The sequence below is a fragment of the Martes martes genome (genome assembly GCF_963455335.1).
Source record: "Martes martes genome assembly, chromosome: 10".
NCBI lineage: Eukaryota > Metazoa > Chordata > Mammalia > Carnivora > Mustelidae > Martes > Martes martes.
This window is the reverse complement of record NC_137898.1, coordinates 17,951,904-17,977,567: the sequence shown is the minus strand read 5'-3', so window position 1 is coordinate 17,977,567 and position 25,664 is coordinate 17,951,904. Positions and strand designations below refer to the sequence as shown.

The 25,664-nt window shown below is 38.9% G+C and overlaps 2 protein-coding genes across 2 annotated transcripts; both read left to right on the top strand.

Moving 5' to 3' along the window:
* Window positions 1-717: 717 nt before the first annotated feature.
* LOC308350264 (olfactory receptor 4B1-like) lies at window positions 718-1,647 on the top strand (the record flags this gene model as incomplete). Its single annotated transcript, XM_080815400.1, has 1 exon — window positions 718-1,647. The coding sequence occupies one exon, from the start codon at window positions 718-720 to the stop codon at window positions 1,645-1,647; it is 930 nt and encodes a 309-aa protein (XP_080671526.1).
* Window positions 1,648-19,887: 18,240 nt separating this feature from the next.
* LOC308350293 (olfactory receptor 4C3D) lies at window positions 19,888-20,796 on the top strand (the record flags this gene model as incomplete). Its single annotated transcript, XM_080815429.1, has 1 exon — window positions 19,888-20,796. One exon carries the CDS (start codon window positions 19,888-19,890, stop codon window positions 20,794-20,796), a length of 909 nt encoding a protein of 302 aa, XP_080671555.1.
* Between the last annotated feature and the right edge of the window lie 4,868 nt (window positions 20,797-25,664).

Sequence of the window (25,664 nt, the reverse complement as noted above, 5' to 3'; positions counted from 1 at the left end):
GTTCAGGATCTCTCAGTAGTTTGCTCAGTGGGGCAAGAGATGGGAAAGTGATAGTGAAATGGAGATAAACTAGTAAGTTGAAGTCTCTCCAGAGGATATGAACACTTGTTATACAAACAAAGTTATGGAAGTTGCAGCCTGCAAAAGAATCTGACTTGAGTAAGTTGAAGACTGATATAATTGAGTTGAGAAAACCATACTCAAGACCTTTTGGAAAGGGAAGAATTATTAGTAGGAAGATGTTTCCTGAGGCAGAGAGAAGAAGCAAGGGATTTAGGAGTAGAAGTGTCTCATGAGATTTTCCCAAAAGAAGAGAGGTATCAAAATACAGTGAAGATAACAAATGCTATGAAGATAATAAAGGTTATGAACTTGAACAGCCTCCAAATTCAGAATGTATTACAGTGAACTGGAAAGAATCCCGGATGAAGTCAGAAAGCCTGGTTCTGAGACCCAGAATTCACCACTTTCTGTGTGACCCTGGGTGCATAGCCGATCTCTTTGAGCCTTACTTTTCTAATATACAAACTCGTTAGATTGCTAATATTTAATGCTGAATGAGTGCATATGGGCCAAATGAATGAGTTGGTGATTAGTATATTGTAAAGTGAGTTACACAGTCTAACATGTTATAAGTGAGGTGAATCGGTTGCAATCAGTGTTTGTTTTACTGCAGGTCTCTCACGACCTTGTGTCCGGAACACCTAATTGGATTCCATGGCAAATACAAATAACGTGACTGAATTAATAATCATCGGTCTTTTCCAGGATCCAGAGGTACAGAGAGTGTGCTTTGTGGTGTTTCTTCTTGTGTACTTGGCCACAATGGTGGGCAATGGTCTCATTGTCCTGACAGTCAATGTCAGTAAGAGTCTGCATTCCCCCATGTACTTCTTCCTTAGCTACCTGTCCCTAGTGGAGATCACTTACTCCTCTACTGTTGTCCCTAAATTCATCACAGACTTACTTGCCAAGATTAAAACCATTTCCCTGGAGGGCTGTGTGGCTCAGATATTCTTCTTCCACTTCTTTGGGGTCACTGAGATCTTCCTACTCACGGTAATGGCCTATGACCGCTATGTGGCCATCTGCAAACCCCTTCACTACAGAAACATCATGAGCCGGTCTGTGTGTCGCCTTCTGGTGGCTGGCTCCTGGTTTGGGGGCATAATTCACTCTATGGTCCAGATCCTTGTTGCTGTTCAGCTGCCCTTCTGTGGCCCCAATGTGATCGACCACTATTTCTGTGACCTCCATCCCTTATTCAAGCTTGCCTGTACTGACACTTCTGTAGAGGGAGTTATTGTGTTGGCCAACAGTGGCTTAATCTCTGTTTTCTCCTTCCTCATCTTGGTATCCTCCTATATTGTCATCCTCTTCAACCTGAGGAATCATTCTGCAGAGGGGAGGCGCAAAGCCCTCTCCACCTGTGCTTCTCACATCACAGTGGTCCTCTTGTTCTTTGGACCTGCCATCTTCCTCTACATGCGACCATCTTCCACCTTCACTGAGGACAAACTGGTGGCTGTGTTCTACACGGTTGTCACCCCCATGCTGAACCCCATCATTTACACACTCAGAAACACAGAGGTGAAAAATGCAATGAAGAAGCTTTGGGAGAAGAAAGTGAACTCAGGAGTGGAATAAAAATGAAAACATGCACAAGGTTATTAAGAACAGGACCAAATATGCATTCTGTTTTTGGTCAGTTGTGAAGAATAGAACAAAAGTTCACTTATTCATATTTTTTGTGATAGTTAGATGACCCCTTACCCTCCATGTTATCAATCATAACTCTTTCATTGTTGTATTTTGGAGACTTTAAAATTGAGCTGCATTTCTTTTCTTCTTTTGTTGTCTGTAGTTCATAGTGCACAGACTTCAGGAGGGGTCATCTAGAATGGAATTCCCACCCTATCATCTTCTACTGGGACAACCTTGGGTTCATGCCTTTTACCTCTTGGTGTTAGCATGCTGTGGTATGTGGAAAGTCCTTGGTACTTGGAGACAGCAGTTTATATTTTGCTTTGTCTTTTCCTACCGGTGTGATCTTGTGGGAGTCTCAGGAAAGCATATCTACTTCATTTGGGGTCCCTACCCCATTAATCTAATTCTAATGTCTGAAATTCCATAGTAGGAGCTTTATTTCATGACAGTAGGGCATTGTTAGAATCGCCATGTCTCTTGGAGGTGAAATACAAATACTTACATTTGTCATATCTTCTTGATGAATTGATTTCTTTATCATTATAAAATTATCTTTTTTGTCCTTTGTTACTATTTTTGGTTTAAAATCTATTGTGTCTGATATGAGGATCAGACACAGTAGATTTGTCTGATAGCTACCCCTGCTTTTATTTTCCAAGGCATGGGATTTCTTCTCTTTTCTTTTCTTTTATAATATTTTATTTATTTATTTGACAGAGAGAGATCACAAGTAGGCAGAGAGGTAGACAGAGAGAGGGGGGAGGGGGAAGCAGGCTCCCCGCTGAGCAGAGAGCCCGATGTGGGGCTTGATCCCAGGACCCTGGGATCATGACCTGAGCTGAAGGCAGAGGCTCAACCCACTGAGTCACCCAGGTGCCCCAGAATTTCTATTCTATTGGTTTATTTTGAGCCTGACTTGCCCCTAAATCTGAAGTGTATCTCCTATTGACACATAGTTGGGTCTTTTTTTTTCCTTATTCAAATCAGTCACCATGTGCTTTTTGATTGGATTGAATCCCTTAATATTTAGAGTGAATTACTGATATGTAAAACTAATGTCTATCTGTTGTTTTCTGGCTGTTTTTTATTTCCATTTTTTCTTTCTCCTTCTGTTTCTGCCTACCTTTGTAAAATGGTGATTTTCTCTAGTGGTGTGCTTTTGAGAATCTACTCTGGGTTTTTGCTTTGCTTTTACCATGAGGCTTACATAAGATACCTTATAGATAAAATAATCCATTTTAAGTTAATAGCAACTTAACTTTGATTGCACACAAGATATCCACCCTTAACTTATGTATTTTTGATGTCACAGTTTATCTCTTTTTACGTTGTATATTTATTAATAAATTACTGTACATATTGTTACCTTAATACTTTTTCCTTCAACTGTTATAATATAGTTAAGTGGTTGTCACATCAACCTATTATAGAATTTGAGTTTTCTAAATCTGATTGTATATTTACATTTACCACTGTGTTGTATAATTTGGTGAGTTTTTGTGTCACTAATTTGCATGTGTTCCTTCAGCTTGATGACTCCTTTAAGCATTTCTTGCAAGGCAGGTCTAGTAACAATGAACTCCCTCACCTTTTGTTTGTGGAAGTATTCCTCTCTTTATTTGTGAAGGACAACTTTGTGAGTTGGAATGTACTTTGCCTTTTTTTTTTCCTTTGTCTTTTAAAACTTTGAATGTGTCCTGTCATACTCTCTTGGTCTGCAAGGTTGCTGATAGCCTAATGGGCATTATTTTGTAGGTTACAATTGCCACCCACCCTTTTATGATTCTCTCTTTATCTTTTTTTTTTTTTTTTTTGGTAAACGTTTTATTTATTTATTTGTCAGAGAGAGAGAGAGAGAGAGCGAGCACAAAACAGGTGGAGTGGCAGGTAGAGGCAGAAGGAAAAGCAGACTCCCCACTGAGCGGGGAGCCTGATGCAGAGTTCCATCCTAGGACCCTGGGATCATGACCTTAGTCAAAGGCAGACGTTTAACTGACTGAGCCACCCAGGCATTCCATCTCTCTTTATCTTTGGTTTGACGTTTTCATGTAATGTGTCTTGGAGAAAATCTTTTTACATTGAGTTAGCGTCTTATACTTGGGTGTCTAAGTGTGCTGAGGTTTGGGAAGTTAGTTTTCTATCTACAAAATAAAGTTAAGAATCAAGGCAACAAGGTAGGTTCATTCACTTAATCTCTATGAAGCATGCTTTGGAATTATTTTCAAAAAGAAGAGCTTACTTTTTTGGTGCTAGATACCTGCTCCCCTTATCCTTTAGCCTCTGTGCTGTTTACAAGACACCCACAGTGATACCTTGGTTTTGAGATAGATTTAGTCACAAATGGAGGATTCAGGGATCAAATAACAAAACTCATATACATCTGAGTTCCCCGCTCTGAAGAAGGTCTGACACGGGGCATAAGAGACACTTCAAAAACCTTCAATGCTTATAGCCTTTATCACGTTGGAGAGATGTGATGGGGGCATGTGAAATTGCTAGAGAATAATATAACCCTTGGTGACAAAGTGCTGGCGTCAAGATCTCCTGTCACCAAGGCATGTCTGGCATGCACAGGCTTCTTTCCCTGGCAGCTCACTTTGGCTGACTCTGGAAACATCCTCTCCCCACTGGGATCTCTGAGCTCTGCTCAGGCTGTCTGTACAGAAATCACACATCAGGAAGGTGGAGAACTGAGCTGGAACACATTACTGCTCATTTTCTTGCTTGTGTATAATTTTAGATACTGCTCTAGCTTTGCTTTGCTGTTGTTACAAGTAGTAATCTCTCTCTTTGACCACTGCTACTGTTCTGGAAGCTGGCTGTGGATGGGCAGCAGGGGAGGAGCCAGTGGGTGAGAGGAGAGTGAAGTGGGTCTAGTCCAGCCTCCACCCTCCATTCCCCTTCTGTGGGAGGAGGAATCCATGAGCTTCCTTCCAAATCTAGCAGCTTGTGATGACCCAGTGAGAGAACTAGCAGGAGAGACCCTGCTTGACTCCTCTGGTGTGGAATGTCATTGGAGGACAGCATGCAAGCAAAGGATGCTGGACAAGGCTGGTCTGAGCAGTTTTATTTGTCAGAATCCACAGGACAAGGAGTTCTGTGACAGGAAAGGTATAATGAGAAAACATAAGATAGGGCAGATTTATTGTGAAGATTTGAAAAATGCTCACAGAAGTCATATATTGAGGACACTCTGTCTTGGGCTTCTAAGTGCATCCCGGTTTAGGTCTTCTTAACCATAAAACCTGGAAGCTTGCAGTTACTTGCTGGTTGAGAAGAACATGTGCTTATCTTTTAGGGTCTCTTCCTTGGCTCTGCCAGTTAAAGTTGGAATTGAAGTCACTGCACAGGTGACATGTCTTTGCACTGTTGGTGGTTTACCACTCTGATGATCTCGTTATGAACTATCTCTCAAATGTTTTCCATTTTGATATCTCATTTTTTAAAAAGATTTATTTATTTTAGAGACAGAGTGGGAGTGGAGGGTAGTGTAGAGGGGGAAGGAGAAACTCCATGTAGACTCCCTGCTGAGCATGGAGCCCAATTTGGGGCTCGATCCCAGGACCCCAAGATACGACCTGAGCTGAAATAAAGAGTTGGTCACTTAACAGACTGAGCCACCCAGGTGCCCCTGGAGTTTCATTTTTTTAAGTTTTTATTTAAATTCCAGTTAACATACAGTGTAATATTAGTTTCAGGTTTACAGTGAAGTGATTCAGCACTTCATACACCACCTGGTGCTCATCAAGAGTGTGCTCCTTAATCCCCATCGCCATCCCCCCCAACCTGCCCTCTGGTAACCATCAGCTTGTTCTCTAGAGTTAGGAGTCTGTTTCTTGTTTTGCCTCTCTCTCTCTTTTTTTCCCCTTCCCCAATGTTTATCTGTTTCATTTCTTAAATTCCACATATGAGTGAAATCATATGGTATTTGTCTTTCTCTGACTTAATTTTGCTTAGCATAATGCACTCTAGCTCCATCCACATCATTTTTTAAATATATATATGAATATATGTAATGATATATATGATATTATATATATGAAATATATGTGTATATATATATAATCTATATATATGTATGTATTCTTTATCCATTTGTCTATTGATGGACATTTGGGCTCTTTCCGTAATTCAGCTATTGTAGATAATCCTGTTATAAACATCAGGGTACATGTGTCCCTTTGAATGAGTATTTTTGTATTCTTCGGGTAAATACCCAGTAGAGCAATTGCTGGATTGTAGGATAGTTCTATTTTTAACTTTTTGAAGAGCATCCATGTTGTTTTCCAGAGTGGCTGCACCAATGAAGTTAATAGTTTTAAATGGCCCATTATTGGTAGTTCTTTCGCACCTATTTAAGACATGACTTTCTTAAGTCAAGGTCAAGAAGATATTAATTGATATTTTATTCCAAACCTGTAAAGTTGTGCATTTGCCACTGAAGTTCTTATTTCACTTAAAATTAATTGTTGGGTATTAAGAGGAGAGGCTTTGGTTTTATTTATTTTTCCTTATATGGAAAACCAAGTGTTCTGTCATCACTTATTGAATGAATAGACCTTCTTTTCTCTATTTATCTACAGTACCACTTCTGACATATATCAGATTTCTGTATTTGAATGAGTATGTTTCTGGGCCAACACTATACTCTCTTAATTATTGTAGTTTATGTCTTATTATCTGGTAGGGCAATTTCCTCTAATTTTTTTTTTAAGGACTAGCTTATCTGTTTTGAGTCTTTTAATCTTCTAGACAATTTTAAATCTAAATTGTCAAGTTCCACAAAATAACCTACTGAGATTTTGTTTGGAATTATATCTATCTATAGATCACTTTGGGAAGAACTTACATTATATTCACAAGTATGGGATAACTCTGATTTGATTACATGTGACTGTAAACAAAGTCCTCTGAAAAATCTAAAAGCATAGAGTTCTGCGACTAGTAAGTGACATATTAAACGTTTGTTCCCAGGGAAACTGTAAAGAGAGTAGAGGAAGCAGGCGAGAGGAGAGAAATATAAACAAGGATGTATTTTCAGGTGAATTCCAGCAGAGGATCACCTTAGACTGATTTTGCAGGAGAACCCTGGAGTGTAAATTATGCCTGGAGTTTGATGAGAAGCAAGTGACTGGAGTTTTAGACTTTTGCTAAGGGCTTCTGTGGGGTTGGTTGGGGCATAAATTCCCAGACACTTTAGTCTTTCTCTTATATAGAGAAAATTGACTCCAGCACAAGGGCAATATGGGCAACCGTTGGCACTGAAAGTGCATAAATGTTGTGGTTTAAAAAAAAAAAGGATTAGAAAGATATGGATGGGTATGGAAAGACCTTGACATTCTCCCTTATTTTGGTGCTCTTTATTTTTATTTTTTCACTTCGGTGTTTAATGTTTTAAATCAAATTGATGTATTTCTGCACCCAGCTCCTTGGATTAAATTTATTTGAGGGACGTTAGGGCTTTGTTGCTATTGTAAACAGTGTCCTTAAGAAGTGCATCTTCATGGGGCTTGGGTGATTCAGTTGGTTAAGCATCTGACTCTTGATTTTGGCTCAGGTCATGATCTCAGGGTGGTGAGACTGAACCCTGCATCAGGCTCCACACTCAGCCCGGAGTCAACTGGTCTCTCTCTCTCTGCTCATGCTTGCTCTCTCTCTCTCTCTCTCTCTCTCTCTCATATGAATAAGTAAATAAGTAAAATCTTAAAAAAAAAGAATTGCATCTTTTAACTTGTGTCATATAGAGTGTAACGATTTTTTATTTGTATAGACATCTATGGTACTAAATTCTTACTATTGCTAATAATTTTTCTGTAACTACCTTTGGGTTTTCTAGTAGACGATCATACCTTCTGGGAATGCTGTTGGTGTTCTTTCTTTCTCTCCTTTTTTTTAGAAAAACATCTCTGGGTAGGAATTATAGCACAATGTCAGATGTAATCAGTGATAATAAGATTCTTGTTCCTAATTTTTAAAGGGAATATTTCTAACTTTTACCATTACGAATGATGTTTGACACAGATTTTGGGTAGGCAGATTTTCTCAGATTAAGAAAGTACTTTCTATTTTTGATTTATTAAGAATTCTTATGGAAATTGAGTGTTATCATTTTTCTTTAAAATAATGCCTGAATGAACAATTTTATGAGACTTGTGAATCCACTAGTGAAAAATTAAACATAAAGCAACAATGAGAGATGACTTTCATCTAGCTCAGTAGAAAAAAATTTCTTTCTGTGAATATTTTATTTTTTCTTATTTTAAAAATTTTGGGGGAATATTTTAGATTACTGTGTCAATTACTTTAGTAGTAGGTATAAGACTATTAGGGCTTTGGGGTGCCTGGGTGGCTCAGTGGGTTAAGCCTCTGCCTTCGGCTCAGGTCATGATCTCAGGGTCCTGGGATCGAGCCCCACATCGAACTCTCTGCTCAGCAGGGAGCCTGCTTCCCTCTCTTTCTGCCTGCCTCTCTGCCTACTTATGATCTCTCTCTCTGTCAAATAAATAAATAAAATCTTAAAAAAAAGACTATTAAGGCTTTATATATATTTTTTGAGTCAGTTTTAGTGAAAGAGTATATATATACATATATGGTCCATTTGATCAAGACTTTAAAATTTATGAAATATATTCATATTTTAATTTCAGTGGTGGGAGGAGCATCCTTGGGGGTCTTCCCTTATACTTGAGAGGTCCGCACTGGATCTGCTTGTTCTACATTGAGATTTCTTGGAGAACCTAGTCTCCTGTAATGCTTCTACATAAAACTCCTATAGTGCCATGTTTAATTTATAGGTTGAGAGTGAGCCCCTAGGTGATCTCCATGCTAGAACTGCCATATCCTATGTAAGGTGTTTGAGATCTTGTTAAAGAAGAGTGGGAATTCCACATTGTGGGGAAAGTTAGTGATGAATTCATTTCTTTGGTAAATTTGGGCATGTTTTAGTGAGCTACAGTTTAACATGAATCTCATTTAGTGGATTCCATTATATTATCTAGCTTAATCATCTTGAAATGGACATGTGTTTAAAAGCTTCTTAAATTCTTCGTATCAGAAGAGTTGAGAGGCAGGGCTGGGGGAGAGAAGGGAGGGAAAAAATGAAACAAGATGGAACCAGGGAGGGAGACAAGCCACAAGAGACTCTTAATCTCAGGAAACAAACTGAGGGTTGCTGGAGGAGAATGGAGTGGCTGGGTTATGGACATTGGGGAGGGTATGTGCTATGGTGAGTGCTGTGAATTGTGTAAGACTGATGATTCACAGACCTGTACCCCTGAAGCAAATAATAGATTATATGTTAATAAAAAAAATTCCACAAAGGAAAAATAAAGCTTCTTACATGGATGCGTGGGTGGCTTAGTCAGTTAAGCGTCTGCCTTTGGCTTAGGTTATGAACCCAGACTTCTGGGATTGAGTCCTGCATTGGGTTCCTCGCTCAGTAGGGAGTCTGCTTCTTCCTCTGCCTCTCCACACTATTCGTGGTCACTCTTTCTCTCTCTGTCTCTCACAAAAAATAAATAAAATCTTAAAAAAAAAAAAAAAAGCTTCTTGGGGCGCCTGGGTGGCTCAGTGTGTTAAACCTCTGCCTTCAGCTCAGGTCATGATCCCAGGGTCCTGGGATCGAGCCCCACATCAGGCTCTCCGCTCAGCGGGAAGCCTGCTTCCTCCTCTCTCTGCCTGCTTCTCTGCCTACTTGTGATCTCTGTCTGTCAAATAAATAAATAAAATCTTTAAAAAAATATAAAAGCTTCTTGCAAATAATTCTTATATTGAAAATAATACCAAAAATGCAAATGCACACACACAGAATCCCTTCTGGATGTTGATAAATCTCATTCAAAATGTACATTTTGCATTATAGTATAAAATATAAAGCCATTAAGGTTAACAACATGTTTTAAAATATTTAATTTCAACTTCTCATTCTTTACATTTTTTGATATATTTAAAGTATATCAAATAACTGTTAAACAGCATGTGTAGGTGATTTATAAATGTATTATAAATCAGAATTTTTAGTAATAGAGGTAGATTAAGAAGTTAAAAGATTACTACGTTATTAATCCACCATCGTTTTTCACCCTCACACTGTTGCAATATGTAATTATTTCTTTGCTTGTTTACTCTCTTTCCTCTACCAGACTAAGCACCTTGAGGGCAGGAACCCTTTTGGCCTTGTCAGCTGTAGTATTCTCAGCACCTACTACAGTGTCTATCACATAGTAGCAATTGCTAACATTTACTGAGTGCATGATAAGTGTAAGGCAGTGTTCAATGTTTTTTACATCATCTCCTTTTCTTTCTTTCTTTCTTTTTTTTTTAAAGATTTTATTCAGGGGCGCCTGGGTGGCTCAGTGGGTTAAACCTCTGCCTTCCGCTCAGGTCATGATCCCAGAGTCCTGGGATCGAGCCCCGCATCAGGCTCTCTGCTCAGCAGGGAGCCTGCTTCCCTCTCTCTCTGCCTGCCTCTCTGCCTACCTGTGATCTCTGTCTGTCAAATGAATTAAAAAAAATTAAAGATTTTATTCATTTATTTGACATACAGAGATCACAAGTAGGCAGAGAGGCCGGCAGAGAGAGAGGAAGGGAAGCAGGCTCCCTGCTGAGCAGAAAGCCTGATGCTGGGCTCGATCCCAGGACCCTGGGATCATGACTCCAGCCGAAGGCAGAGGCTTAACTCACTGAGCCACCCAAGCGCCCCTCATCTCCTTTTCTTTAAGATAAAATCTGCATTAACATAAAATTGGCCACTGAAAAGTGTAGAGTGACAGTATATTCAAGTTGTTGTGTAAACACCACCTTTATTTAGTTCCAAAATAGTTCACCCGTCCCCCGCGAAGGAAACCCATACTTCTTTAACAATAAGTATCATTCTTCACTTACTTTAAGCCCTGGTAACCACTAATCCACTTTCTCTTTCTGGCTTTACTTATTCTGGATATCTGATGTAAAAGGAATCCCTACGTGATCATATGTGGCTTCTACCACTTACTGTAATGTTTTCAAGATTCATTGCATTGTAGCATGTATCATTACTTCATTTCTTTCTATGGGTGATAATACCCCATTGTATAAATAGACCACATATGTTTATTCAATCACCAGTTGATGGATATTTGGAATGTTTCTACCTTTTGACTATTGTGAACAGTGCTCTATGAACATTTGCATGTAAGTACTTGCTTAAATATCTGTTTTCAATTTTTTTTGGATATATATCCAGGAGTAGAATTTCTCGGTCATATGGTAATTCTGTATTTAACTAAAAATATTTTTTAACTGAATAAATTTACGTGTAACATTGTGTAAGTTTAAAGTGTACTGTGTGTTCTTGATACATTTGTATATTGTAATATGATTATTGATGTAGATTTATTTAGCACATAATATAATTATACAATATTGTCTATATTCATTATACTGTGCATTAGATCTTTATGGCTTATTTACTATTTATTATATGTTTGTACCCTTAAACAACATCACTCTTATCCCAACACCCCCACATCGCCTGAAAACTACCATTTCACTAATTGTTTTTTGCAGGTTTAACTTTTGTAGATTCCACATACAAGCGATATCATATAGTACTTTTTCTGTCTCACTTATGTTTCTTAACATGCTCAGGGTCTTTCCATGTTGTCACAAATGGCAGGATTTCTTCCTTTCTCATGGATTAATAATATTCCATTGTATATATGTACCATATTCATCCGCTGATGGGCATTTGGGTTGTTTCCATGTCTTGGTTATTGTGACTAATGCTATGATAAACATGGGAGGGCAGATATCTCATTGTAATCCTGTCTTCATTTCCTTTGGGTGTATACACAGAAGTGGAATTGCTGGATTGCATGGTAGATCAATCTTTAATTTCTTGAAGTACCTCCTATTTGTTTTCCATAACGGTTGGACCAACTTGCATTCTCACTAACAATATATATAAGGGTTCCCTTTTCAGCACATCCTCACCAGCATCTGTTGTCACTTGTTTTCTTTTCTTTTCTTTTCTTTTTTTTTTTCGAGATTTTGTTTATTTATTTGACAGAGAGAGATATCACAAGTAGGCAGAGAGGCAGGCAGAGAGAGAGAGCGGAGGAAGCAGGCTTCCTGCTGAGCAGAGAGCCTGATGTGAGGCTCGATCCCAGCCAAAGGCAGAGGCTTTAACTCACTGAGCCACCCAGTCACCCCTGTTACTTGTTTTCTTGAGGAGAGCCATTCTAACAGGTGTGAGGTGATAGCCCACTGTGATTTTGATTTGCATTTCCTTCATGATTAGTGATGTAGAGCATCTTCTTCTTTGTCTGTTGGCCATTTTGATGTCCCCTTTGGAAAAATGTCTGTTTAATTCTTATGCTCATTACACTTTTTTTTTGTTGTTGTTGAGCTGATATATATTTTGGATATTAACCCTCTATCTGATACATGGTTTGCAAAAAATTTTTACCATTTTCAGGTTGTCTTCATTTTGTTTGTTTTGCCGTGCAAAAGCTTTTGAGTTTGATGTAGTCCCATTTGTTGATTTTCACTTTTTGTTGTTTGTGATTTTGGCTGAGAAAGCTTTCTGATCCCAAACTACATTCACAAAATGAGTTATTATATCTACTGGCTTAACTATGCTATGAGGTTAGAAGATACGTTATGTGTGTATTTTCTATTTAATCATCCTGAATCCTAAATTCCACTGTGTGTAATGTCAGCTCAAAGGTGTTGCTTCCTCTTAGATGGAAGGATGGGCAGACTGAAGGCTAGAGAAGTGAAGTGGTTTTGACAACACTGTAGATTTTCTGAGCTGGATCCTAGCTCTTGATTTCTCCATTCCCCCACCCTTTCATTGGCTTCTCTGAATGACTATTCTCTTTCTGTGAAAATGAGAGGTTAGAGCTGTATAAAATTTTCATTGCCCTACCAGATTTTATATTCCACAATTTCAATAAAAATTCAATAGCCTGCCTAGAGTTTCATTTTTACAGTTCTTTTATGCACCCTCTGGGTGATATATGACCAGTGGGAGGAGGAAATAGACAAATGCATGAAGCAGGTGGCACCATGCACCAGCATGCTACAGTGTAGAGCCAAGCCTCACAGACCATCATTTGAGAGTTGGGATGCTAAAAATACCATGGAGGTGTGAGGGCCATGGATGGATGCTCCTGGGAATTTCATTAGGAAAAATTTTAGAAGATTTTTGGATTCATACTTAAAAAAATGACACTCGAGTCTTTCAACACACTAAGAACAATGTCAGAATTCATCTTAAGCTTTCAAAGAAAAACATTTTCCTAACCATAAGCTGCTTTGCTTTACTTACTAACATAAAGTAAGAAAAGCAAAACGGTGACTATCATTGGTGGAAAAGTTATAGTGATGCTCATTGATTTTTACTTTCTCCTGGAGGGCTGGAGATGGACATAAGGGGTTCTGGATATGGGGCAGGGGGAGGGAAGAGAAGACTTGGCAAGTGGGATAGGACCAGACTGGAAGCAGGACCCCAGAAGATGGAGACAGGGTAGTCCAGAGACTCCCTGGCAGGCAGTGTGGTTGGTGGCCACTGGGAGCACTGTGCCTGATACTTACATTTAGGATATTTTTATCACTATTCTTGCTTTATGACATCCTCAGTTTCTGTAATGCAGTCCAGTGTCCACACGCCGAAGAGAAGAAAGGGAGACATTGGAGTAGCACAGAAGTGGTGGTGAGGTGGCTAGATGCATGTGGTTAGGGAACAGTAACACTGATTATGATGATGGTGATGGTGTTGGTAATGGTAGTAGTGATAGCAGTGCTTACACAGCAAAGGCTTGTGTAGTATGTGCCAGGCATTGTTCTAAGCATTTTATGTAAATGATCTCATTTTAGTCTCATATTGACCATGTGAGGTAGGCACTCTTTTTTTCCCAGCTTCACTGAGAGATTATTGACAAATAACATATGTAAGTTTAAGGTGAACAATGTGATGATTTGATATATGTATGTGTTGAGAAATGATTACCACAATAAGTTTAGTTAACGCCTCCATGCCCTCACATACTTACCATTTTTGTGTGTGTGTGATAACATTTAAGATTTACACTCTTAACAACTTTAAAGTATATAATACAGTATTGGTAATCATAGTCACCATGCTGTACATCAGGTACCCCACTAGAAGCTATTTTTAGCACCATTTTACAGATGGGGAAACTGAGGCACAGGAGGTTTAAGGTTAAATAATTTGCCCAAAGGGAAAAACCTGGAACAGAATCCTTGAGGGGCGTGACTTCCTGCTGGCACCCAAGAGAGTATGGTAAGCTATTTTATTTGGATGGTTACATGAAGTACTTCTGTGGAAGATTGGAAAATCTGGGGCCGCAAGTTCAGCGTTTGTGACAAACTTTGTCCACTTTTCTGTATTTTCACGCCTTGGCCTTGAGCCACATCAGGAGACTTGGTAGCCTCTGAGGCAGGGTCTCACGGGACTAGGGTGTTTAAATTCCTGGTCCAGTGCCAGCTTCTTCCAGCTGGCTGGGAGAAGGGAGATTGTCTCTTTCAGGTACTGACTCTCCAGCTCAGACACTCAGGGAAGTCACTTTCAACTTGTTCCAGTTTTCAGGGCAAGAAGGACAATGGGATTCCCAGTCTGGTCAGGTCATGTAGTTAGTGATTTCATCCAAAAGGCCTGACATTAGGGCATTAGAGCTGGGGTCATTTAGGTGATGGAGCAGCTATCTCTCCCTGTCATACTCCTCCCTGCTCTGACCCCAGAGAGCCAACAGAGACTTAGGATCAACTGTAGGTGAGTTCAGTCCTATGGTCATTGCAAAATGTGGCATGTTGGGATCTCTTATAGGTAGAATGTGAAATTTCAACTGGTACTTCAGAAATTTTCAGTCCTTTTTCTAGAGAAAATGTCTAAGTAAAAGAATAAATTGTACATTATTTAAGTATTTCAACTTGGCTGTACAAGTAAGTTTTCTCTCAGTGTTGATATCTTTTCTGTTAAATTCAAATTTTCTGTTTTTTCATGCAAAAAGACAATGGAATAACCCATTTGATTCCTTCTAATGATCCTGATTTTATCTTTCTCTTTTCTGAATTTTGCTTAAAGTTACCAAAATCCTATCTTTTACTTGGTATTAGGGTTTGAATCGAGAAAAGAAAACACAAATAATAATAATAATCACCAACTTACATCTTTTTTTCTTAGAACTTTAAGGTGTCCACAGTCTTTCATTTACTTTCTTATCGGATCTTAGCAGCACCCTTCAGAGTCAAGTAGAGTATTGACATCACTATTTTACAAATGAGGAAACTGAGGCTCAAATTGGCTGATTGGAGCTGCTGAGACCTCCATGATTTGATGGCTATTTTAAACTCTCAGGATCCAGTAGCAATAAGAACATGCCATCAGACCCAGACTTGGAATGTCCCAGTCTCATATAGTGAGTTCTCCACCCATTTGGAATTGAGATAAACTTCTTTTACATGATTTCTTCACCTGTCCTGTGCCAGCCTTTTTTTTTTTTTATTTCATAAGGATATAAGCAGACAGATAATACAGAGTGTTCTCAAGCTCTTTCCTAAAAAGACTGAGCTTCTTTTTAATCAGAAATATATTCTCAGCCATGTTTCTCCGTGAGGATCATTGGATTTACCTGGCAGTTGCCCAGCACCATCTTCTGAGATTCTGCAGCATTCTGTAAAAGCAATTCTTGTGATTCATTTGACTTTCTCTGTTTATGAATCTCACAATTATGGCTGAGGACTGGAAGCATCAATACTGGTCAGTGCATTGAAATTTGTAAGCCCGATCCACAATTTGGATATCAGGGTTGGAGCTTAGATAGTAAGAAGGGCATGGTAGAACTTGAAATAAAGGGGATCTAAGGTCAGGAGAGCTCAGATAGGGTGGGGAAAGTGCTGCAGCAGAGGGAGACCAGTGGTGGGGTAGGGTGGGGCAGATGGTGGGGAGGCCTGAGTGCTACCAACCAGGGCCCATGAGGTGGAGGCAGCAAGAGACCCAGGTGAACCTTAAGTTTATCTGTGTAGTGTGAGACAGACAGTACGTGGTGCTGGGGGAACTGAGGTTAGCATTGGTAAAAGTTAAGGGTAGTTTACATCCTAAATCACATCCAATTTGGGGTAGGACTCTTCTTCATGATCATCCAATTCTTATTCTATCACAGTCTGAATACCCTACACTCTGTGAAATGGGGACCAAGCTGACTTCAGCTTCTGCTTCCTCAGCCACCAGCCCAGTATAGCTGCCCATAGTATCTGTTGATTGAATGAATGAGTGGGCATACCTTTAAACCTACTGTGAATCCAGGGGCCTGGGGATAAACTCTGAATTTATATGACTCACAAATAATTTGAATGTGAAAGTCTGCTCATGTGATAGTAGCTCATCTTTCAAGGTGAATGCAGAATGTTTAGAATTCTTTGTAACAGCTGAGATAACTCATCTTGGAGATGCACAGGCCAGAATCAGTGGGTTGGTGGCCAGGGCCTTAAAGGAGTCATCTGGACTAGAGAGGTCCCTGAGGGTCCCTGTTTCCCTGTGGGGTTAACAGGGAAAAAGTGAAAACAGATTTTATTCCTCTGGATAGCACAAGGAAGAGGAAATGAAGCACAGGGAGGTTAAAAACCTGCTCAAGGTCACACCATTAGGAAGTGTCTGAGATAATGGGGAGGTTGTAAAGTGAGTGCAGCTGCTCATGAATGCAAGGAAGAAGTTGTGTTGACTAATGGGCATAGCCAGTTACTGCTGAAAGCACTAGGCCACACCACCAGCTCTCCTCACTTGACAGGGAGGAATACTATGGCTCAGGAAGATGAAGGGGATTTTCGTAAGTTTCACAGTTACCTCAGAGAAGAGTCAGCACTAGAACCCAGACTTCTGACTCCTGTTGTACTGCTTGGGAGAGAAAGAAGCTAGAAACTCTCTGTCAGGGAATGGCACAGTGAATACCGTGTGGGTTTGATATCAGAAGGAGCTGTGGTCAAATTCTGTTCTACCACTTATAGCCCTGGGATAGTATGTAGGAGAAGAAAATTATTGATATTTAATTTTATCATCTGCGAAGGAGAAAATAAAACCCACATTTCTATCTCATTGTAATGATGAAACAGTATGGTGCATAATAAAGCATGGAGTTACACATTCAAAGAGACCCAATTATACAGACTTAAAGTTTTCTCTACCAGTTTCAACAACTGCTTTGACAGAACACTCAAGAGCTGGCATCTAAGGGGCTGAGATTTAGAAACCCTGATCATCTATTAGTTATTTCTCATTTCCCTCTAAGTTACTCTTTGTAGCTTTAACAATTTCTGAAAGGGAAAAATATATTTGATAGTAAAACATAGGAAGTTGTTCAACATTCCAGTGGTCAAACTAATACAAATTTAAAAAAGTGAGAAGTTTAGCAAAAAATAAATCCTGATATCCATTATTAGCTGGAGTGAAAGAGGTAATCTCTATTTTGGTGTCAGTTATATAAATTGGGGACTGCCTTTTTTGGTGAGAGATATCAAAAGTCTTTATAATATCTATATCCCTCTGTTTAGTCTATAAATCTGAGAAATTATCCTAGGGACCCAGAGATAACTTAATGCACGGTGAGATTTTTTTGTGGTATTAGGAAAAAAATGACTATTATTATGTACATTTACTTGACAGAATAATGGGCAATCATTAAAACAATACCTTATAATAATATGGGAAATGTTTATATTCATCAGGATAATATATGGTGTGATAACATATGGTGTGATTTCAAAAGTGTCAATGAAAAGTGAACAAAAATCTGTAGATAGGAGAAAGAATTGAAGTAAAATATATTAGAAAGTTGGCAAGATTTTTTATTTTTGGATGGTGGTACTGAGTAATTTTTTTCTCTTTAAATATTATTTTCTAAACTCTGTCTACTCAGCATGAGTTATCTTTGTAATTACTTCCCTCCCTTTTCCTAAGAGGATCTGCTGATACACAGCCTTAGCAAAAACCAGAGCTAGCAGCTTTATCTTTCCTTGTGCTCCTTTTGTCCACTCTGTGACTGAGCAATCTGGGTTCTGAAGTGTGTGATGTTGTAGTAGAGAGGGACAAACTGGGGAGTCAGGAGATACGGGATCTGTGTTTAGTCTCCCACAACCTAACTTCTGTGACTTGGGTCAGCTATTTAACATCTCTAGATCAAAATGTTAGCACTTGAAAGCCAAAGATGTTTACACCAGCTTATCATACCAAAAAACTAACCTTAGTGACTTTTTAGAAAAGAAAATGGAAGTGATGTTTCAAGAGGTCTCCTATAGCCCATAAATGGATGAGATCCATTATTTGTTTTTTGAACCCAGTCACTTAGGATTGTGGGAGTTTTCCAAATGAGAGAAGAGATTTTGACACATTTTTTTTCTCCCTGCAGGAACTTTCTTTAATCCTATCCAGGCATTAAACATATGCATCATTCAAAGCAGGGGAAAGAGGACCAGATGATGCAGAAGGACAGACCAGACGACTTGTTAAGAATACTATTGGTTCTATCAGTGTACTATGTTAGAAAGTAATTAATTCTGTTAAGAACTTATCAACCTCCTTAGATCAAGGTATTGTAAGTTTCCTTTTTTAAAAAAATTCATTTAGCAAATAGTCATCGACCACTGTTTTAGGTCTGGCAATATGGATATTAAACACAAAAAATCCTCTTTCAAAATACTTTAAGAATAGGGTGAGAAGATAGAGGGAGACCAGTACAACATAGTGTGTGTGCAAAGAGTGTGTACATAGAGCTAGGATAGAGATGTGATCTGGGTGCTGTAGGAATACAGTGCAAGTCCTTATAATCTAGCTTGGGATGAGGGAAGAGACCATCTTTCTTGTAGAGATGATATCTGAGCCCAGTTTTGGAGGATGTATGGGAGTAAGCCAGTAGAATTGGGAAAGATTGGGGGAATAGCATGTGAATGGCAACAAGGTGTTAGTGAGTGTGACTTGATCACGGAATTTAGGATAGTTTAATATGACCAAGGTATATGGTATTGGACAAGGATGGATAACACAGGTAGGTCATGCTTAGATTTTATCTTGAAGCTAAAGAGGAGCTTTTGAAGGATTTTAAGCTGGTTGATGACATGATTGAATGATTGAATTTTACACATATTACTGCCTGTAGTGTGACTGATTGAACAGGTGTCTGGGTGAGATATGAGGCAGGAGAGAACAGCTATGGTGTTATCGGAGCATCCATCAGATTATTTTGTTAATTGATCTAAGTATAGTGCTGAGAACTATGATTGGGGTATTGTAGGTGCTCAGAATGTTCTGGAATAAATGGAGGGATGAATGGATGAAAGTTAAGGAACAATATTTGACAAGGTGTGGTGATGAATTTTGAAATTATGAGATGGATTTGTAAAGGGAAAAGTCAAGAATGACTTACTCCCATGTTTGTGGTGGGTGTTGGAGGAAATACAGAAGGGGGGCAAGTTGAGTTGGGGTTGAGATGAGGAAGTCAGGTTTTGAGGAGATGCCCATGTACATTGCAAAGTGCAACTGGGAACTGAAAGTGTGACTCTAAAAAAACAACTACAAAAAATATTTAGGAAAATTATTTTCACATAAGTGGTTATTTTTAATAAACTAAAATTTATACATATTACAGTTTTTGTTACCAAAAACCCCATGAAGATATTTTCAATCAGAAAACAGAATTCAGGGGCGCCTGGGTGGCTCAGTGGGTTAAAGCCTCTGCCTTCGGCTCAGGTCATGATCTCAGGGTCCTGGGATCGAGCCCCACATCAGGCTCTCTGCTCAGCAGGGAGCCTGCTTCTCTCTCTCTGTCTGCCTGCTTCTCTGCCTACTTGTGAACTCTGTCTGTCAAATAAATAAATAAAATCTTAAAAAAAAAAAAAAAAGAAAACAGAATTCATTCTCAATTGGTTAAAATGCAAGAGATGTAATATTTTAGGAGTTGTTTATTTTTTCTGCTATTTAACTTTGTACTTAGTCAAAATTATTAATTAGAAATACAGAAAATGATTTGTATTATTAGCAGGTTCCTGCTTTGAGACTCAGGATTTGGGATAATGCTATTCCACAAACACTGATTTCCCTCAACTTTCTGAAATTCCTTGAGAGAGGTAGTAACAAATTATTCTTGGTGAATCTCTTTTCACCCAAGTCCTTGCTGTAGCTCAGGATTCATGGATAGTCCACGAAACATCACGGAATTTTTCATGCTGGGACTCTCACAAAACTCTGTGGTGCAGAGAGTTTTATTTGTATTCTTTTTGATCGTCTACCTTGTCTCTGTTGGAGGCAACCTACTTATCATGACCACCATTATCATTAGTCCCACCCTGGGCTCCCCTATGTACTTTTTCCTCTCATGCTTGTCTTTTATTGATACTTGTTATTCCTCATGTATGACCCCAAAACTCATTGCTGACTCCTTGTATGAGGGGAGAGCCATCTCTTTTGAGGGCTGCCTGGCTCAATTCTTTGTTGCCCATTTACTGGGAGGAACTGAAATAATCCTGCTCACAGTCATGGCCTATGACCGCTACGTGGCCATCTGCAAGCCCCTGCACTACATGACCATCATGACCAGGCATCTCTGTGCCCTGCTGGTGGGCGTGGCTTGGCTGGGAGGCTTCCTGCATTCACTGGTTCAGCTCTTCTTGGTCCTTCAGCTGCCCTTCTGTGGCCCTAACGTGATCGATCACTTTGTCTGTGACTTGTACCCGTTGCTGGAACTCGCCTGTACCGACACTTATGTCATCGGTGTGCTGGTGGTCGCCAACAGTGGTGTGATCTGCCTGTTGAACTTCCTCATGCTGGCTGCCTCCTACATTGTCATCCTGCATTCCTTGAGGTGCCATGGTGCAGAGGGGAGACGCAAAGCCCTGTCTACCTGTGGGGCCCACTTCACTGTTGTTGCCCTGTTCTTTGTGCCTTGTATATTTATTTATATGCGGCCATCATCTACTTTGTCCATAGACAAAATAGTGGCTGTGTTTTATTGTATTTTGACACCCATGTTCAACCCCCTGATTTATACACTGAGAAATGTGGAGGTAAAAAATGCCATGAAAAATCTATGGAAAAAATGAGCAGTTATGGATAGAGGATACAGGTATAGCAGGGAAAGAAATAACCATTCTCAATAAGAATTCATGTTCTCATGATGAGAGCTGCAAGGCTATAAAAATTTTCAAAATAAAACTAATTTGAATGTTTAAAATTATGTTTAATCTATTCATGTCCTATGTTACTGACCAGACAAATTATTATATGCAACTTAAATTTCTTCTTAACAGTTTACACTAAATTGCAGGACATGAAAGCATCATCTCTCTCTCCCTCACCTTTGTCTGAGATGGATCCTTCATTAGCCTGGGGTACTAATGATGAGTAGAATCCCCTTATTGAAATGTTACTAATCTGGTCCTCCAACTCTGCAGATCAGAATATTGTTCAGAGTAGTTACTGATGGTTCGCTTATACCTGATTCTGTCTGCAATTTTTTTCAAGATTTTACTGAAATACAGTTTAATGTGATCTTATTACACTTAAAAACATTCTGGGAAGAGTCTATCAGCTTCACAAAATTGCCAGGAATCCACAGCAGAGAAAAGTCAAGACTACCTTTATTGGAATGTTTCAGAGAGAGACTGCTGCTCCACCTGGGTCTTGGACAGAAGAGCACAAGGTGCAGAGAGTGACTGGGTCTGGGGAACATTGGGAGGGGCTCAGTGGTCTCCAGTTGCCCTGAGATGGACGTTGTCCTCACAGCATAATCTACACTTCCTCTTCATCTTCCATGTGGATTCTTAGATAGTGATCCAAGGCTTTCCTGCCATGAACAGTTTTGAAGATGCAACCTGGATACCAACAGTTGAACGTCTTTTCTGCAGGTATCTCTCTTCATTCCCTTGACCCTAGGGAAGAACCAAGGCAGAGGCTTTTTGGGCATTGTCGCTGTGGAGGAACAAGTTGGTTTTGGAACAGTAATATTGGAAAGAATCTACAGCTTGGGACTCTGAGAATACAGCAAATAAAATTAGGGATTGATGAACTCAAATCATGAAAGTGCACAGAATAGGTTTATACTAAAGTTAATATAACTATCATATGTTGTGAAATTCTGCAATTAATGTCTAAACATTATGTCCATGTGAGCACACACATACACAGAAACAATTGAGCATTGACTTGGTACATCAGTTTACAAATGGGGTCTCATATTGTCCTCATAAGAAGTTGACATGATTTTCTTTTTAAAAATGAAGAAAATGTATTCACAGAGGTTGATTTACTTAGCCAAGTTTGAGCTGGAATTTAAATCCAGATCTTTCTGTCTGCCTTCAATTATGAGCTTGCCAAAATGCACAATGCTTTACTATCTACAGATCTTCCTCTGAATGTATTATTTTGTGTTTCCTGCTTTTAAACTTCCTGTTATCAATCTTCTTATTGTAATCTCTGATATGCCCTTGCCCAGATTTATTTCAAGTCCAGAGTCACTATTCAGTATAACATCCAGGAGGCTGTGATTCTCTCTAATCCACTTGGTAAAATGCTTGCTCCTGGTCACTCGTTACTGTGGAAAGGCTTTGCTTTCCATTTGTAAGTCTTATTGTAACTTGTACCTTTTGAGTTCTCTGGTCACTGTCCCAGGTATTCTGCTTGAGGGCTATATTTTATTGATAATACAGTGAAAAGAATTTTGTAAAAGTTTCTTTGGCAGGAAGAAGACTATAGACAAAAGTAAAAAAAGAAAAAAACTCACTAGATGTGATAACATTTCCTATGCAATATTTTCCCTGGTTTCCGTAGCTCTTAATTTCGCTGTTTCATATCTAATGCCAGTAGCTACACGTTCCCCCACAATCTTATGTTCCATGGTACACAGATTATGTTCATTGGTTTAAACAGGTGGCATTTGTCTATATTCGTTGTCATAGAAAGTGTTTACAACTTAAGACAGAACTTAAAAGTCAGGTTATGAGGGGCACCTGGGTGGCTCAGTGGGTTAAAGCCTCTGCCTTCAGCTCGGATCGTGATCCCAGAGTCCTGGGATCGAGTCCTGCATCGGGCTCTCTGCTCAGTGGGGAGCCTGCTTCCTCCTCTCTCTCTGCCTGCCTCTCTGCCTACTTGTGATCTCCCTCTCTCTCAAATAAATAAATAAAATCTTAAAAAAAAAAGTCAGGTTATGAAACAACACATGGCCTGGTGATGTAAAATTTTGTACCTTGTAACCTGCCTGTGCAGGTCTGGATAGGGATGTGTATTTTGAAGTAGGTTTATCAAAATGGCAACAGTACTTAATTTTGTGGTTTTGTTCTATTTTGCTTTGAAGTTTTACCTATGTATTTTTAGATGTTTGTTTTTAATGTACAATAAACATACATGATTTCCCCCAAACAACAAAGAGACATTATGAACAGAATTTACTGGAACTCATAAATAAACTCAAGCTGGTTCTTTGATAAAAAACAGCATCCCAGATGAGGTTCTAGATTCTACAGGCATCACACTGAATAGAATCACACTCAAATCCTATCTTCAAAAAAAGACCTAGTCCCTGGGAATTAAAATTAGGAAGCTCATTAACATAATGGATTTTACTTTTAATAGGCCAAAGGAGAAAAACTGTATGATTCTCTCAGTATATTGTGTTAAAGTATTTTATTTCAGCTCTCAAAGCTATCCTGACAGTGATTGCAATTCTTTTAGGCTCCTGGAGGTGATTTAAAATAAGAAGGCTCTGGCAAGTCATGTTTTAGGAACTTTTATTAGTTATTTTATCCCTCACCCAATGAGAGCGGGGCAGTGTCCCATTCCAGAACACCCAACTCAGAGTGTCTTTCTTAAGATTTTTGCCTCTTTGCCTCAGAGCAGTGAAATGTGTGAATCTGAACTCAAATAGCCTTCCAAGGTCTTTGAGAATGGCATTATAGGATAGACCACTACTTAAGTCCCAGACTGTTCACAGGGTGGCCTACCTTTGAGAAAGAGTGGAAGAACACCCTGGAAAATTTGCTAACTGAACTGACTTTGGAATCACAGCCCACAGAAGATGGGTTAGAAACTGCAACCTGAAACTAGCAAGATTAATTGCCTGCTAAAATTAAAAGTTCAACATTCTCAATTTTAAAAAGATCAGGTATCATTACATAATATTCAAAATATCCAAGATACAATCCGACATTACTCGACATACAGCCAAGGAGGAAATCTCAACAAGTGGAAAAAAACCCCCAGCAGACTCAGTGACAAAGACAGTGGAATTTTCAAAGACTTTAAAGCAACCATTATAATCATGATCCTATAGTAAGGGTGAACATATTTGAAACAAACGGAAAGGTAGAAAGTGTCAGCAAAGCAATAGAGATTATAAAAAAGAATGAAATTGAAAATTGAGAACTGAAAGATTCAATGGCCAAAATAAAGAATTCACTGGCTCGGCTCAGTGGCATAGTAAGAACATAAAAGAAAGGTGAACTTGAAGATAGATCAACAGAAATTATCCAGTCAGATCAATAGCTCTATCAGTAGAAATTATCCACAGAGAGGAAAAATTTACAAATACTGGACAGGATATTAAGACTTGTGGGACAATACCAAAATGTCTAATATTTATGTCATTAGAGTCTCAGAAAAAGGAGGAGAAATAATGTGGCTCAGAAAAAAATGTTAAAAAAATAATGGCTGAATACTTCCCAAATTTGGTGAAATATATAAACTCAGAGGTTTGGGAAGCTCAGTAAATCTCAAACTGGATGAACTTAAAGAAATCCACCCAAGACACAACATAATCAGACAATTAAAAAATCAAGACAAAAATCTTTGATTCATAAAGTGGGACACCCATAAAACCACAAAGGAGTTCAAAAAGTAGATTTCTAGCCCTCCCAGGATCCCTTATATCTTTCCATTCATACATCTTTCTCTTCCCTTAAAGGTCAACACTAAGGTGACTTTTGTGATAAAACTTTTTTGCTTTTCTTAATACTTTTATATTTACCACCTATGTACATATCCCTAGGTTGGCTTATTTTACATTTTAAATAATACAATCATATATGCAATCATTCACTAACTCTGGATTCTTTGGCTCATATTGTGTTTGTGAGATTCATTCATGTTGTGATATCTGTCATTCACTTGTTTTCATTCTGTTGGTCAGTTGTATAAATATACCAACACTTTTTACCCATTCTGTTAATTACAAATACAAATAGCTTACAAATTACAAATAGCTCTGTTAAGAGTCTTGGTGATGTATCTTTCCATGTGAGCTGCATATCTTTCTCTAGGTTTATACCTAGGTATAGTGTTTCTGGGTCATTGGTTATATGTATATTTATATATATCCCGTGTATACTTAGAAAACATTTATACATCTGTACAAGCAGCATGGAGAGATACCATTCCTCTATATTGACAATAAATACTTGGTATTGACCATCCTTTTAGTTTTAGGCACGTAGGGGAAACATTGCAGTGGTATTTTGTTGTGGTCCTATATCTTATTTTCAGATGAGTCCTACCCCCTTAGATGTTTACTGGCCATTGGTTATCTTCTTTGCTGAAGTGCTGTTCTAATCTCATGTGGTTGTTTTATCTTATTGATTTGTAAGAGTTCTTTTTTTTTTTTAAGATTTTATTTATTTATTTGACAGGCAGAGATCACATGTAGGCAGAGAGGCAGGTAGAAAGAGAGAGGAAGGGAAGCAGGCTCCTTGCTGAGCAGAGAGCCTGACTCGGGACTCGATCCCAGGACCCTGAGACCATGACCTGAGCTGAAAGCAGAGGCTTTAACCCAACTGAGCCACCCAGGTGCCCCAAAGAGTTCTTTTTTTAATGACTTTATTTATTTGACAGAGAGAGAGAGAGAGAGAGAGAACACAAGTAGGATGAGTGCAGGCAAAAGAAGGAAGAGAGAGAAGTAGGCTTTCCACTGAGCAGGGAGCCT